Source organism: Cervus elaphus, chromosome 18 (assembly GCF_910594005.1).
Source record: "Cervus elaphus chromosome 18, mCerEla1.1, whole genome shotgun sequence".
NCBI lineage: Eukaryota > Metazoa > Chordata > Mammalia > Artiodactyla > Cervidae > Cervus > Cervus elaphus.
In genome coordinates, this window is record NC_057832.1 from 92,286,623 (window position 1) to 92,303,007 (window position 16,385).

At 35.4% G+C, this 16,385-nt stretch overlaps 1 protein-coding gene across 2 annotated transcripts in view; it reads left to right on the forward strand.

Annotated features, from left to right (window-relative positions):
* Positions 1–16,385, forward strand: part of CPED1 (cadherin like and PC-esterase domain containing 1) — a 314,311-nt gene that overhangs the window by 144,725 nt on the left and 153,201 nt on the right. For both annotated transcript variants that reach the window (XM_043872163.1, XM_043872162.1), the window contains 5 exons: positions 6,993–7,065; positions 8,906–9,073; positions 10,291–10,395; positions 11,913–12,082; positions 15,770–15,840. In XM_043872163.1, the coding sequence (XP_043728098.1) occupies positions 6,993–7,065; positions 8,906–9,073; positions 10,291–10,395; positions 11,913–12,082; positions 15,770–15,840 (587 nt within the window). The remainder of the gene's footprint in view (positions 1–6,992; positions 7,066–8,905; positions 9,074–10,290; positions 10,396–11,912; positions 12,083–15,769; positions 15,841–16,385) is intronic.

Here is a 16,385-nt window from a genome sequence, read left to right on the forward strand (position 1 = left end):
TCCTCCTGCTCATCTCTATCTCCCTCCTCCCTTTTCTCCTGTTCATGTAACTCTGTGAACCTCTCTGGGTGTCCCTAACGGGGGAGAATCTTTTCGCCATTAACCTAGAAGTTTTATTATCAGTGCTGTATAGTTGGAGAAGTCCTGAGACTACAGGAAGAATAAAACTGAAACCCAGAGGCAGGAGACTTAAGCCCAAAACCTGAGAACACCAGAAAACTCCTGACTACATGGAACTTTAAGTAATAAGTAACCGTTCAAAAGCCTCCATACATACACTGAAACCAACCACCACCCAAGAGCCAATAAGTTTTAGAGCAAGACATACCACGCAAATTCTCCAGCAACACAGGAACATAGCCCCGAATGTCAACATACAGGCTGCCCAAGGTCACACCTAACACATAGACCCATCTCAAAACTCATTACTGGGCACTCCATTGCTCTCCAAAAAGAAGAAATCAAGTTCCACGCACCAGTACACTGACGCAAGCTTCCCTAACCAGGAAACCTTGACAAGCCAATCGTCTAACCCCACCCACTGGGTAAATCCTCCACAATAAAAAGGAACCACAGACCTCCAGAATACAGAAAGTCCACTCCAGACACAGCAATCTAAACAAGATGAAAAGGCAAAGAAATACCCAACAGGTAAAGGAACATGAAAAATGCCCACCAAGTCAAACAAAAGAGGAGGCGATAGGGAATCTACCTGAAAAAGAATTTAGAATAATGATAATAAAAATGATCCAAAATCTTGAAAACAAAATGGAGTTACAGATAAATAGCCTGGAGACAAAGATTGAAAAGATACAAGAATTGTTTAATAAAGACCTAGAAGAAATAAAAAAGAGTCAATTAAAAATGAACAATGCAATGAATGAGATCAAAAACACTTTGGAGGGAACCAAGAGTAGAATAACGGAGGCAGAAGATAGGATAAGTGAGGTAGAAGATAAAATGGTGGAAATAAATGAAGCAGAGAGGAAAAAAGAAAAAAGGATCAAAAGAAATGAGGACAACCTCAGGGACCTCTGGGACAATGTGAAACGCCCCAACATTCGAATCATAGGAGTTCCAGAAGAAGAAGACAAAAAGAAAGGCCATGAGAAAATACTCGAGGAGATAATAGCTGAAAACTTCCCTAAAATGGGGAAGGAAATAGCCACTCAAGTCCAAGAAACCCAGAGAGTCCCAAACGGGATAAACCCAAGGCGAAACACCCCAAGACACATATTAATCAAACTAACAAAGATCAAACACAAAGAACAAATATTAAAAGCAGCAAGGGAAAAACAACAAATAACACACAAAGGGATTCCCATAAGGATAACAGCTGACCTATCAATAGAAACCCTCCAGGCCAGAAGGGAATGGCAGGACGTCCTGAAAGTAATGAAAGAGAATAACCTACAACCTAGATTACTGTATCCAGCAAGGATCTCATTCAGATATGAAGGAGAACTCAAAAGCTTTACAGATAAGCAAAAGCTGAGAGAATTCAGCACCACCAAACCAGCTCTTCAACAAATGCTAAAGGATCTTCTCTAGACAGGAAATGCAGAAAGGTTGTATAGACGTGAACCCAAAACAACAAAGTAAATGGCAACGGGACCACACCTATCAATAATTACCTTAAATGTAAATGGGTTGAATGCCCCAACCAAAAGACAAAGATTGGCTGAATGGATACAAAAACAAGACCCCCATATATGCTGTCTACAAGAGACCCACCTCAAAACAAGAGACACATACAGACTAAAAGTGAAGGGCTGGAAAAAAATATTTCATGCAAATGGAGACCAAAAGAAAGCAGGAGTCGCAATACTCATATCAGATAAAATAGACTTTCAAATAAAAGCTGTGAAAAGAGACAAAGAAGGACACTACATAATGATCAAAGGATCAATCCAAGAAGAAGATATAACAATTATAAATATATATGCACCCAACATAGGAGCACCGCAATATGTACGGCAAACACTAACGAGTATGAAAGAGGAAATTAATAGTAACACAATAATAGTGGGAGACTTTAATACCCCACTCACAACTATGGATAGATCAGCTAAACAGAAAATTAACAAGGAAACACAAACTTTAAATGACACAATGGACCAGCTAGACCTAATTGATATCTATAGGACATTTCACCCCAAAACAATCAACTTCACCTTTTTCTCAAGTGCACACGGAACCTTCTCCAGAATAGATCACATCCTGGGCCATAAATCTAGTCTTGGAAAATTCAAAAAAATTGAAATCATTCCAGTCATCTTTTCTGACCACAGTGCAGTAAGGTTAGATCTCAATTACAGGAAAAAAATTGTTAAAAATTCAAACACCTGGAGGCTAAATAACACGCTTCTGAATAACCAACAAATCATAGAAGAAATCAAAAAAGAAATCAAAATATGTATAGAAATGAATGAAAATGAAAACACAACAACCCAAAACCTATGGGACACTGTAAAAGCAGTGCTAAGGGGAAGGTTCATAGCATTACAGGCTTACATCAAGAAACAAGAAAAAAGCCAAATAAATAACCTAACTCTACACCTAAAGCAATTAGAGAAGGAAGAAATGAAGAACCCCAGGGTTAGCAGAAGGAAAGAAATCTTAAAAATTAAGGCAGAAATAAATGCAATAGAAACTAAAGAGACCATAGCAAAAATCAACAAAGCTAAAAGCTGGTTTTTTGAAAAAATAAACAAAATTGACAAACCATTAGCAAGACTCATTAAGAAACAAAGAGAGAAGAACCAAATTAACAAAATTAGAAATGAAAATGGAGAGATCACAACAGACAACACTGAAATACAAAGGATCATAAGAGACTACTACCAGCAGCTCTATGCCAATAAAATGGACAACTTGGATGAAATGGACAAATTCTTAGAAAAGTATAACTTTCCAAAACTGAACCAGGAAGAAATAGAAGATCTTAACAGACCCATCACAAGCAAGGAAATCGAAACTGTAATCAAAAATCTTCCAGCAAACAAAAGCCCAGGACCAGATGGCTTCACAGCTGAATTCTACCAAAAATTTAGAGAAGAGCTAACACCTACCTTACTCAAACTCTTCCAGAAAATTGCAGAATAAGGTAAACTTCCAAAGTCATTCTATGAGGCCACCATCACCCTAATTCCAAAACCTGACAAAGATGCCACAAAAAAAGAAAACTACAGGCCAATATCACTGATGAATATAGATGCAAAAATCCTTAACAAAATTCTAGCAAACAGAATCCAACAACATATTAAAAAAATCATACACCACGACCAAGTGGGCTTTATCCCAGGAATGCAAGGATTCTTCAATATCCGCAAATCAATCAATGTAATACACCACATTAACAAATTGAAAGATAAAAACCATATGATTATCTCAATAGATGCAGAGAAAGCCTTTGACAAAATTCAACACTCATTTATGATTAAAACTCTCCAAAAAGCAGGAATAGAAGGAACATACCTCAACATAATAAAAGCTATATATGACAAACCCACAGCAAGCATCACCCTCAATGGTGAAAAATTGAAAGCATTTCCCCTGAAATCAGGAACAAGACAAGGGTGCCCACTCTCACCACTACTGTTCAACATAGTGTTGGAAGTTTTGGCCACAGCAATCAGAGCAGAAAAAGAAGTAAAAGGAATCCAGATAGGAAAAGAAGAAGTGAAACTCTCACTGTTTGCAGATGACATGATCCTCTATATAGAAAACCCTAAAGACTCTACCAGAAAATTACTAGAACTAATCAATGAATATAGTAAAGTTGCAGGATATAAAATTAACACACAGAAATCCCTTGCATTCCTATATACTAACAATGAAAAAACAGAAAGAGAAATTAAGGAAACAATACCATTCACCATTGCAACAAAAAGAATAAAATACTTAGGAGTATATCTACCTAAAGAAACAAAAGACCTATACATAGAAAACTATAAAACACTGATGAAAGAAATCAAAGAGGACACAAACAGATGGAGAAACATACCATGTTCATGGATTGGAAGAATTAATATTGTCAAAATGGCTATTCTACCTAAAGCAATCTATAGATTCAATGCAATCCCTATCAAGCTACCAACGGTATTTTTCACAGAACTAGACCAAAGAATTTCACAATTTGTATGGAAATACAAAAAACCTCGAATAGCCAAAGTAATCTTGAAAAAGAAGAATGGAACTGGAGGAATCAACCTGCCTGACTTCAGACTCTACTACAAAGCCACAGTCATCAAGACAGTGTGGTACTGGCACAAAGACAGAAATATAGATCAATGGAACAGAATAGAAAGCCCAGAGATAAATCCACGAACCTATGGACACCTTATCTTTGACAAAGGAGGCAAGGATATACAATGGAAAAAAGACAACCTCTTTAACAAGTGGTGCTGGGAAAACTGGTCAACCACTTGCAAAAGAATGAAACTAGAACACTTTCTAACACCATACACAAAAATAAACTCAAAATGGATTAAAGATCTAAATTTAAGACCAGAAACTATAAAACTCCTAGAGGAGAACATAGGCAAAACACTCTCCGACATTAACCACAGCAAGATCCTCTATGACCCACCTCCCAGAATATTGGAAATAAAAGCAAAACTAAACAAATGGGATCTAATGAAACTTAAAAGCTTTTGCACTACAAAGGAAACTATAAGTAAGGTGAAAAGACAGCCGTCAGATTGGGAGAAAATAATAGCAAATGAAGAAACAGACAAAGGATTAATCTCAAAAATATACAAGCAACTCCTGCAGCTCAATTCCAGAAAAATAAATGACCCAATCAAAAAATGGGCCAGAGAACTAAACAGACATTTCTCCAAAGAAGACATACAGATGGCTAACAAACACATGAAAAGGTGCTCAACATCACTCATTATTAGAGAAATGCAAATCAAAACCACAATGAGGTACCATTACACACCAGTCAGGATGGCTGCTATCCAAAAGTCTACAAGCAATAAATGCTGGAGAGGGTGTGGAGAAAAGGGAACCCTCTTACACTCTTGGTGGGAATGCAAACTAGTACAGCCACTATGGAAAACAGTGTGGAGATTCCTTAAAAAACTGGAAATAGAACTGCCATATGACCCAGCAATACCACTTCTGGGCATACACACTGAGGAAACCAGATCTGAAAGAGACACGTGCACCCCAATGTTCATTGCAGCACTGTTTATAATAGCCAGGACATGGAAGCAACCTAGATGCCCATCAGCAGATGAATGGATAAGGAAGCTGTGGTACATATACACCATGGAATATTACTCAGCCGTCAAAAAGAATTCATTTGAACCAGTCCTAATGAGATGGATGAAACTGGAGCCCCTTATACAGAGTGAAGTAAGCCAGAAAGATAAAGAACATTACAGCATACTAACACATATATATGGAATTTAGAAAGATGGTAATGATAACCCTATATGCAAAACAGAAAAAGAGACACAGAAATACAGAACAGACTTTTGAACTCTGTGGGAGAAGGTGAGGGTGGGATGTTTCAAAAGAACAGCATGTATACTATCTATGGTGAAACAGATCACCAGCCCAGGTGGGATGCATGAGACAAGTGCTCGGGCCTGGTACACTGGGAAGACCCAGAGGAATCGGGTGGAGAGGGAGGTGGGAGGGGGGATCGGGATGGGGAATAAGTGTAAATCTATGGCTGATTCATGTCAATGTATGACAAAACCCACTGAAATGTTGTGAAGTAATTAGCCTCCAACTAATAAAAAAATTAAAAAACAACAACAACAACAAAAAAAAACTACCTTCTAAAAATTGATTGTTAATGAAAATGTATATTAATGATCACAAGTAGGTACTATTTGGAAATTTTTATATAGTATAAAGTATGAACTTCTAAACTGATGTTTTATAATTTGTAGACCCTATAAGTTCAGAGTATGTTAAAGACTCACAGTATTTAAACAGTGGTGACAAAAAATAAAGCACAGTTAATATTTAAATTATTTTAAAAATTGTAACCCCTTTCAAGCTCACCTATCTTTATCATATGTGCTTTCCATTGACTAATTATATTTTTATTTATATGCTTTTATTAACAAAATTCAATAACTCTTATCTCTACATTTTATCCAGTTTACTTGAATATAATTTAAGGCCTTTTCCCAGGGAAATGTTAAATCTAGTATGTTAAGAAAAGGAGGTACCTCCATGTAAGTTTTATCGTGCTTTCTATGTGAATAAGAATGCTTAGCATGGAGAAGTAGGAGAGGCTCCTTTCCCACATTGTGTGTTTATGGAGTCAACTTCATTGCTTCATTTAATGTGTTATGAATACTTTTTATATGTCTGTATTTTCTGTAGGTAATGAAACAGGCTCCAAATCCAAAGATAAATTGTATTTAATTTTAGATTATCTGAGCCAGTGCTCTTTGTAATCAGTATAGATGTTGAAATTTAACCCCAGTGATTGTTAATGACATAGTACCAAATAATGGAGTAAACATAGCAAAGATAATGTGTCTTGTTGCCGTCTGTTGTTCTTATTTTATTTTTATCAGAGCACAGTTGCTTTACAACGTTGTTAGTTTCTGCTAGGCAGCAACGTCAGTCAGCTGCACGTCTGCAGATGTCCACTCTTTTTTAGATTTCCTTCCTATTTAGGTACCATAGAATGTTGAGTGCTATACTGTAGGTTCTCATTAATTATCCATTTGTACATAGTAATATATATATATATATATATGTCAATCCCAAACCCCCAGTTCATCCCACCCCGTTAGCCTCTTGGTAACCACGAGTTTGTTGTCTCCATCTGTGACTCCCTCTGCTTTGCAGATAAGTTCATCTCTACCATCTTTCTAGATTCCACATGTAAGTGACACTATATGGTATTTGTCTTTCTGACTTACTTCACTCTGCCTGGCAAGCTCTAGGTCCAGCCACCTCTCTGCAAAAGGCACTATTTCGTTCCTTTTTATTGTTACCTTGTGTTTTTATTTCAGATGCAGATTATGTTTTCAACTTTTAACCTTTGATATTGGTTACGGCAGTGTCGGGTCCCCTGTAGTACTTCAGGTGAGTATGCCGGAGTGCTCACGGAGCTTTCCTTTTGGCTGAAGGGTGTGTGTGTGTGTGTGTGTGTGTGTGTGTGTGTGTGTGTGTGGTGGTGTTGTTTTCATTCATAGTAACCAATCAATAAGTGCAACATGCGTCAAACTTACAACAGCAAACTTATATTTGTGCTTCCTTGGTAGCTCAGAGGGTAGACTCTGCCTTCAATGCAGGTGACGCAAGTGATGTGGGTTTGTTTGATCCCTGCGTTGGGAAGATCCCTTGGAGAAGGGAATGGCAACCCGCACCGGTATTCTTGCTGTGGTTCAAAGAATTAACTAGTATATGGAGAGTCTATGATTTGAGTTACAGTACCCACTCTGCTTTCCTGTTGAACAGCACACATTTTTTTTTATGGTTCAACCACTGTTTATGAAATAAATGTGGCATAAAGCTGAGTATGTGTTGATGTAGGAAAATAGACATCTAGTTAACAAAAAAATAGCAGGTTACCTAGTTAATTCACATGGGTTTATAAAAAAGTTAACTCATTTATTCTTTTTAATTCACATGGGTTTATAAAAAAGTTAACTCATTTATTCTTTACATATAGATATTTAATTTAAAACTGGCCTAGATTTTAATTTAATTTAGTTTAATTTTTTTAGATTTTAACTTTAAAACCATAGGAATTTTTGAAATATTTGTTTTCAACAGTTTGTATGAATATATATAAATTGAAGCATGTTTTTTGTACACTCTGATTCTTTTACTTCATCTTAAATTAACTCATTCATATCATCTCCTCCAACATATTTTTAATCCAAAATTGTCCTTAGTGGCAATAAGGTTTTAAAAGTTGACTGTGTTAGTCTATAGACAGCTAATTTATGATATGGCAAGAGAAACAGAATAAAATTTATGCACACCCTGGAGTAGAAAATGGCAACCTATTCCAGTAGTCTTGCCAGGGAAATCCCGTGGGCAAAGGAGCGTGGCAGGCTACAATCCAGGGTATCACAAAGAGTCAGACATGATTGAGCAACTGAGCACACAGCACACACAATTGTGTACGTGCAACTTATATAATATTGTACATCAACTATACGTCAATAAAAAAAGAAAAAAAATTATGTTCAACAAGAGTTTGACTTCATACTGTATTGACTGGTTTTCAAACTATTACACAAGGAGAATGATTACATTATACGTGATTCAGACATTTGGTCGATTCAAAGATTTATCCCTAAAATTCTAAAATTTTATGAATCTACATCTTTTATTGATCATTTATTCATTATTTTACCCACATAGTTTACATATATATAAACCCACAATAGTTTACATTATGATTTTTAAAACTTTATTATTTAGAGGTGTTATATATTATTTCCATGAACACAAGTTCCTCAATGATATTTTTAAGATAAACTGATATGATTCTATAAAACAGTAATGTTCTTATGTGCATGCATGCTAAGTCACCTCAGTCATGTCCAGCTCTTTGCTACCCCATGTACCGTGGCCCACCAGGCTCCTCTGTCCAGGGGATTCTCCAGGCAAGACTACTGGAGTGGGTTACCATGCCCTCCTCCAGGGGATCTTCCCGACTCAGCGATCAAACTCGAGTTTCTTAAGTCTCCTGCATTGGCAGGTGGGTTCTTTACCACTAGCACCAGCTGGGAATCATATTTTCAAAAGAACAGTACTTAGATTTTCATAAAATTGTTGACCTCCAAAAGGACCACTAGATGTCAGTTCTGATCTATAATCCAACGGGAAATGAATCATGTCTTAGAAGTGATTTCACTGCATTAAAAATAAGCCAACAAAAAATATTTGCTGTTATTTAACTCTTTCACAGGTGCATGAGCATTTAAATGTTCAAGATGATGATGATATGGATTTTGAGGACCAAAACACAGAAGAATTTCTTTTAAAGGATACTTTCAACTTTCTCCTATCTAATGAATCTTCCCTTTCCATATTTTCTGAGATATTTCAGAGACTTTATAGATCAGCTGTAGTTAAGGTAAGTGCATATTTTTTACTGACAAGTATTTTTTAATTCATCTTTAGGTATCATTTTCTTTACTGTGCAGTTAAGCAACTTGATAATTCATTTGAAATTGATTTGTACCTGTTATATAAATCTCTTAATATTTTTCTGATGTAAGGATCAATATTATTTTTGTGTCTACTAAGTATGTGAATGACTGACTATGATGAAATTATGGGTTGAAAATGAAGTAAATCAGCTCCTAACTCCCAAGAGAATTTTGTTCTTATAATGCATAATGTCTGTTACGTATTCTAGAATATTGTTAAGGAATACCTGAACCTTTTGGAAGCAGTTAGTGCTCTAGATTAAAATCAAGGGGCTGAAGTTATAATACTCATTTTTTTTAAAGCAGTTACATCTGGTTAACATTTTTGGTTAGAGGCTGATGATTAGGGAATAGTGCTTCAAAGTAAGACTGGTTAATTTTTATGATGTTAGTACAAGTTTTCTTGATGTATGAAAAAATCTGTACAGATTAGTAATCTAGGTGTAGTATCGTTTTCTCTGTATCTTTCTGTTTTAAAACCATAACTGGAAAACTTGGAAAAGTAGAATGTGAAAGGTTCGCACCAACAAATGCTGCTCTACAGAGAGATGGTTTTGAGAGTTAAGACGTTATAGACTCTTGTCTCCCTAAGATTTTATTGGTTCATTCCTAGAGTTCTCTGTTTTCCTTCCTTAGTGAGTGGATTGTCATTAAAATCATTAGAACCACTTGACCCGGAGAAAATAGTAAGATGTGTATCTTTTGCTCTTAGGGATGCATTAGAAAAAATAAATGTGAGGGAAATGGGGGTGGGGTAAGTCTGTTTACTAGAATCCGTGAAATGTGAAAATGGTAGTGTGACATACGTGAGGTTAACGTGTAAATTTCCTGCTCTGATTTTGGTACCCTGAAGGCTAAAAAAAGACCTCCTGCCTTTGCAAACTGTCACACTTATTCTGTCCTTCTGGGCCCAACTTCCCAACCTTGCTGCCAAAGCACTACCGAGCTATTTCAGGTTCTTTTGTCAAACATGAAGTTTTCTTGTATTCTGACATCATTTTGATGAGTTGAAGTTGCTGTATTATTTAGAATTAATTAGCTCAGCTGTTAAAGAGTTAAAAATTTGGTTTTTGACTTGTGCTAAACATAGCTTGATTTTGGAACAATTGCTTAAGAGTTGTGTTTTTTGCCCCTGTTATAGGGTGAAAATTATCAAAAAGAACTAAATCGGTGCCTGTCTTTAGAGGAGATTAACTCAATTATGACTTTTATAAAGGAACTCGGGAGTTTGGGACAATTCCAACTGGTAAAGCAAAAGTGACCTTTGGTTCCTCTTGATTACTGAGATTGTAGTAGATCAACCATGAGCTACTTGATTTTTGACTTAAAACTAGAAGATATTTCCTTAAGTATTTGTAAGCTTCTTTTTAGAGATATGAAGATTAAGATGAGCAGAATGCATATTCTTTAAGAGTATGCAGATAATACATGACTTACTAAAGGTAAAAGAATGTGGAATAAATATAGCTGGGAGGCTTTGCTAATTCTTAAGGGGGAAATGCTAACATTTTTCTAAAGAAGTTTGCTGTTTGCTTTGGGACATTTACATGTATCCAAAATTTCCTTCTGCTTATTATGCCCCTTTTGTTTGTATAAAAGTAAACATTATTCAATAAAATAATAATATTTTTTAAAACTACCTAAGTTTGTTATAAATCTGTAGCAAACTCCAAAGGAAAAAAAGTAAATATTAATAATTATAACTTTTACTGGTTTCAGCCTGAAAGTATAAATGGCATTTATTTTATTTTCTATGTATTTGCCTAGATTCTGTTAGGTTATTGATGAATATCAATGGGTAATTTATTACACATATATCTATATGCTTCATACTTGCTTTGTTTCTGGTTCTGCCCTTATATAGATAATTTATATTGGATTCATATTTTTCTATGTAAGATTTGTTTATAGAAAGCATTTCTTTAAAGTAGCATTTTTAAAAGTCTACTAATAATTTATTATTAATCTGTTTGGATAAAATATTTATTTTTTACTTAAAAATTTGTATTCAGATGCTACGTGTATAAATTTTAACGAACTTAATTAGTGAATGTTTGACACTTGTTTTTATTACTTAGCCCCATATTTTAGAGGATTCAAAGTAAGCTTATTACTCAAAAGAGAGCTTAGTTGATGGATTATTTTAATTAATTTAAATACAGTAAGTGTTACATTTGCAACAGTTTGGTTCAATACCATACAAAGATAATCAGAGAGATCTGGCCTCATCCTTCAGGAATTCTTAATTTAAGACATTAGGAAAGTAAAGAACTTTTCTTGGCACAATGTGAAGAATAGAAAAATTATTTTATAGGAGAAAGGGTAAACATTAATATCTGACTCTCATAGTAGAAAGAGGATGACCATAGATTTTTATTTTTGGTCAGATTAATATCTCTCATCCTGACATTTATAAGACACTTCTAATCCAAGAGGATGTTATCTTCTTTTTCCTGCTTCCTAACTCTGTTACTCAGCTGTTTTGGGGGTATCTATAGAAAGGAAATAGCTGTTTTCATTCAGTGAAAAGAGAAATAAAATTCACCCCATTTGAAAATATAAACATCAGCAAAATTAGTTTCTTATAAAAAGTGGCATTTACATTGACAGCAATGCAGAAAATTAAATTATGGTACTGATAATAGATTTTTCAATAAATGCCTAATTAAAATATATGAATAAATATAAAGCCTTCCCAAGTAATACTATATTTTCTTTTCCATCGCTTAGTCTGATATTCTGCTCTTGAATATTCCTTCTCAGCTCTTCCCATCTACTACTCCTGGATTTCAATCTCTGATTCATCAATTTTATGGTATGGCAAGTCCTTTGGGAAAACCTGGTTCCATCCTGACTCAATACCAGTCTCTTTTAAGTGTATTTGAACAATTTCAGCTCCTGAATAAAAAGGCAGAGCTACACCCGCTGGAATGGTAAGAGAGCCACAAATTTGAATTGTGCAACCCCAAAAATCTCTAAAGATTGATTTCAAAAGGCATTGCCTACATTAAAGAAAGCAACAAAAAGAAGTGTATCCAAAAATTCATGCTCTGGAAAATAAGCTTCTTTAAAACATTGAAACCATAATGATTCTAGTGGTCTTCAAACACTGTAACAAAAATATATCCAACAGTTTTTCAAACCAGCAAGACTTGACTCCACTCAAAAGTCAAGTTTAAAATTAAAAGTTTCAAGCTAGTTTCATCCTGTGATATATATCCCTGAATTTCAGGAGCATCAGACAGAAAGAATTAGGTGAGATTTGTTTTATGAACCGTCAGTCAGAGTGGAGGCCAGGATGGTATGAACATTCATTTAGAGTTTTTGAGGCATGAGTTTATTCTGGACAAAACATATCCAAATTTATAAATATGTCTGTCTCTACCACAAGATTAGTGTTTTTGTTTTTTTTTTTTAAAGATAGAATCTCAGAGAGGAGCATTTGGCCAGGAAGAAAGGTCCTTGGCCTCCCCCATCCACTTCCATTCTAATGTGGGGTAGTAATGAGGGAATAAGAGTCTGCTGGTCCAGTGAACATAATAATACCCCCAGTCAGTGGAGGAAGGGGCAGTGCTCATGGTGCCAGCTAAGTCTACTTCCCTTTTACATGATGGAATTAAGTAAGTATTTGACTTGTCTATTGCCAGGAAAACAGAAATAAACCCAACCACCTAGAGGGATTAAAGACTAGATGGCCGTGCCATGCTCGTCGGTGCCTCTGAAGTCACCCTCATGAATGGCCTCAATTCTACTGACTTTCCTCTTTCCTTCTGCCTCAGGAGACAGTGAAAACAATCCTAGAGAAACTTTTTTTTTAATAGTTCAAAAATACAAATAATCACATAGTTGAAGAGTTCTTAGGATGTCTCCCAGGTCCGGAACTCACTTTAATTGCCACAACTTTATGCAGTTGGCCTTATTCCCTCAATACTCTGAAGTAATAGGATTGATAGAAGGTTTTGTTTGTTTGAAAGTTAGGTTTTAAATAATATAGCTCAATGTCCCTTTGTTTGTTCTTTGCACTCACTCAATCCAAGACTGTCTCATTCATCATTATCGACAGAGAAAGAGCAGACTTGATTTACCAAAATGTCTATTTAAGTATTGTTTTTTACTTTAAGTAAGTTAAGTTCCTTTGAGATATGCAAGGCTTGGAAAGTTTATTCCCCAGGTTTCTCTCAAGGTCCACATTTGTTATACGGCTAAGCAATTGACTTGTCTTAAATTCAGAATATTGGATTTAAGCCTAATTTTAACCCTAACTGATTCTTTCCAACAATGTAATTTACTGAAGGTCAGTGTTAAATATCGTTAGAAAAAGTCAGGACTTTTTTGAATCAAACAGACTTGGATTTAAAAATCCCAAGTTTAGATTTTGTTAATTACAACAGCTAAGATTTTCCTTTGCAATTCAGTTTCCATACCTGTAAATTATGGATTATACAACCTACCAAGAATTGTTTCAAGATTATATCAGATAAGCTTCATATACTGCATGGTGTGTGGTATGCTGCATCACAGATAAGTAGTTAAGTATTAATATACTTTCTGTTTCCTGCTCCTATACCATCCGAAGGTCACTTTACATCTAAAATGGGAGAAATGCTTTCTTTCATTTATAGGAAAAACAAGATAAGTTTGAAAGACTTATCTGAGTTAGCACTATGATAAGTAAACTTGAAATCTTTATCAAGAAACAATTAGGTAAATTGTTTCCAGACAATTTTAAGAAAGACTAGTTAATTTAATTATCTTCAAATTTACCAGTGAAGTGTATGCGTATATGTTTAATTATCATTCATGCTGTATCACAAGAAGGATTGGTGTCATATACGTTTTCCAGATGAGGAAACTGAGGTGCTAAGAAGATGGGTCATTTGCTCAAGCTGAGCAGCTAATTGAGTTGGAACTACAACCCTGGCCTCTTCTTTCTGCTCTTATTCTTTATACCAGGACCTCATGCTGACAGGAAGGTCAGATGTAGTCATTCATAATTGCCCTTATCTTCACAATGGCCACCTCTAGTTTTTCATACTCTAAAAACCAGTTTTATCTGTGGTGAATGACTTCCTTCCCCCTTTTAAATAAACATCATCCACTTATAGCAACAAGGTGAGGACAAATAGACAGAAAAGCAACATTTAGAGAAAGTGGCACTTCTGTCTGTGCCCTGAGGCTCAGAATCCAGGGGTCCTATCAGAATGAGTAGAAATCTGAACAGAATAAAAAACACTAAAATCGATGTGTGTGTACTCTCTGTTAATTTTCACTTCACTGGAAATAAAGTAGCAGGTGTAATTTGCTCTAATCACATGCTTTCCATGAAAATCCACATTTTCAAAATAAGTTATTCAAAAAATCACACAAGAAATCACTTGGGGGATGCCTTAACATACAAAACATTTCATTCCATTGATATAGTAACTTTTCCAAAATTCAGTTTATATCATTTCAGGGTTGTATCTTTTATGTGTTTTACTTAAAGTGTTTGCTTCATATGAAATAAAAAATTTCTTTTACCTTGGCCTAGCACTCAAACTTATAGCAAGCATATCTCACCCCATGCTTGCTTTATCTATTTCTTCATTCCTTGGGAGGAGGAAAGTATTTTAAAGTCCACGACATGGTTATTTTTCACCCCTGATTACATCATTGCATATACTAAAGGGAAAAAGACTTGAAAATAAAACTGCAATAAAGTTATCACACCTTCCATCATTAACAATAGTTCTAATTCCTGATTCTTCTTAATTTTCTATCTAATGTTTATATTTTGAAGGACTTGAAAATGCCTTATTCATCTCTACCACAGTGTCCCGTATAATATCTGGGACAATAAATCTTTATAAAATTAAAATAACACAGAGCATTTGATTGAATCTTCATAGCCTCCCTGTGAAGTAAGGCCAGAATTCTTATCTCTGCTTCATTGGAGTAGGAATGGAGCCTCCCAACACAGCACAGTGAAGTCAAGTCACATCCTACCCAATATTCTCTATCGTAAGGACCAACAGTCTTTTCTGTCTGCCACTTAGATTATTTTGGTCCTAAATTTGAGGATTTAAAGGGCCATCTGGCTGAGCATTTAGTTATACAACAGAAAAATGAGGCACACACACCAAGATATAGCCAACCCTTAACATTCATCCCTGGTAATCAGAGTTTAAGGACAGAGGCCTTGGCAAGACAGGTCATTTTCTGCATGGTACGCTTAAGTTTCTTAGATTATGTGGATGTTCTCAGTCTGTGTCTCAGAGTTTCCAAAACTTCTTGCTACAAGACTTTGTAATTTTAGCCAAACAGATTCCAATAAGAATGTGTATCCCTGAATCACTTCTGTTGGACCTAGGCTATCAGAGTTTGTTCCCTTTTGGAGCAAAGAGTGACTTTTTGCCCTGGTTTTCTTCATATGGGCTTCTGCTGATTAAAGATGATGAGATTTCCATCCACCTCGCTTGAGACAAGATTGCCAGTTTAGAGGAATGAAATTCAGAATGTTTTTCTTTGTGTTCATCAAAATAACTGTGTTCACACAGGAAAAAAAGATAGTGTGTTAGATGTAATTTCCATGAATTTTGTTCAGTGCATTGATCCAGGGTTGTTTGATATTGCATTTGCAGGAATTCTTTCACAGAGGATGGAAACATTAAAAAGCCACGAGTACCATTTGATGCAATTGAAAATAAAAAAGGTAAAAGATGTCCTCTTGTTTCTTCCAACATGAAAATAAGTATTGTTTGGCCAAAATCATAAAAAATGTTTAGCTTTATTAGCAGTCAAAAATGAAAACTAGAGTGGGAAATGCTGTTTTCCCCTCAAATGTGGAGAGATTTTTTTCCTCTTAAAGATAATAGAGCTGGGGAGAGTGTAGGGAAATGAGCATTCTCATCACTGGTGGGTGTATAAATCAGAGCAATCTTTCTTAAGGGACCTTTTAACAACATGTAAGAAAAGCTTTAGAAGTTATTCATATATGCCATAAATTTCACTCTTAGATACTGATCTTAAGGAAATAATTAAGAATGTACACAAAAATTTAATTGCATAAATTATAAAGGAAAAAATAACAACTACCATTATTGCAGTAATAGTGGAATGGATTAAGCTGTTTGTTGTTATTCACAACGGAGACACTAACTCATGTCCGTCTCTGCAACCCCATGAACTGCAGCCCACCAGGCTCCCCTGTTTTCCACTGTGTCCCAGAGTTTGCTCAAATTCATGTCCACTGAGTCA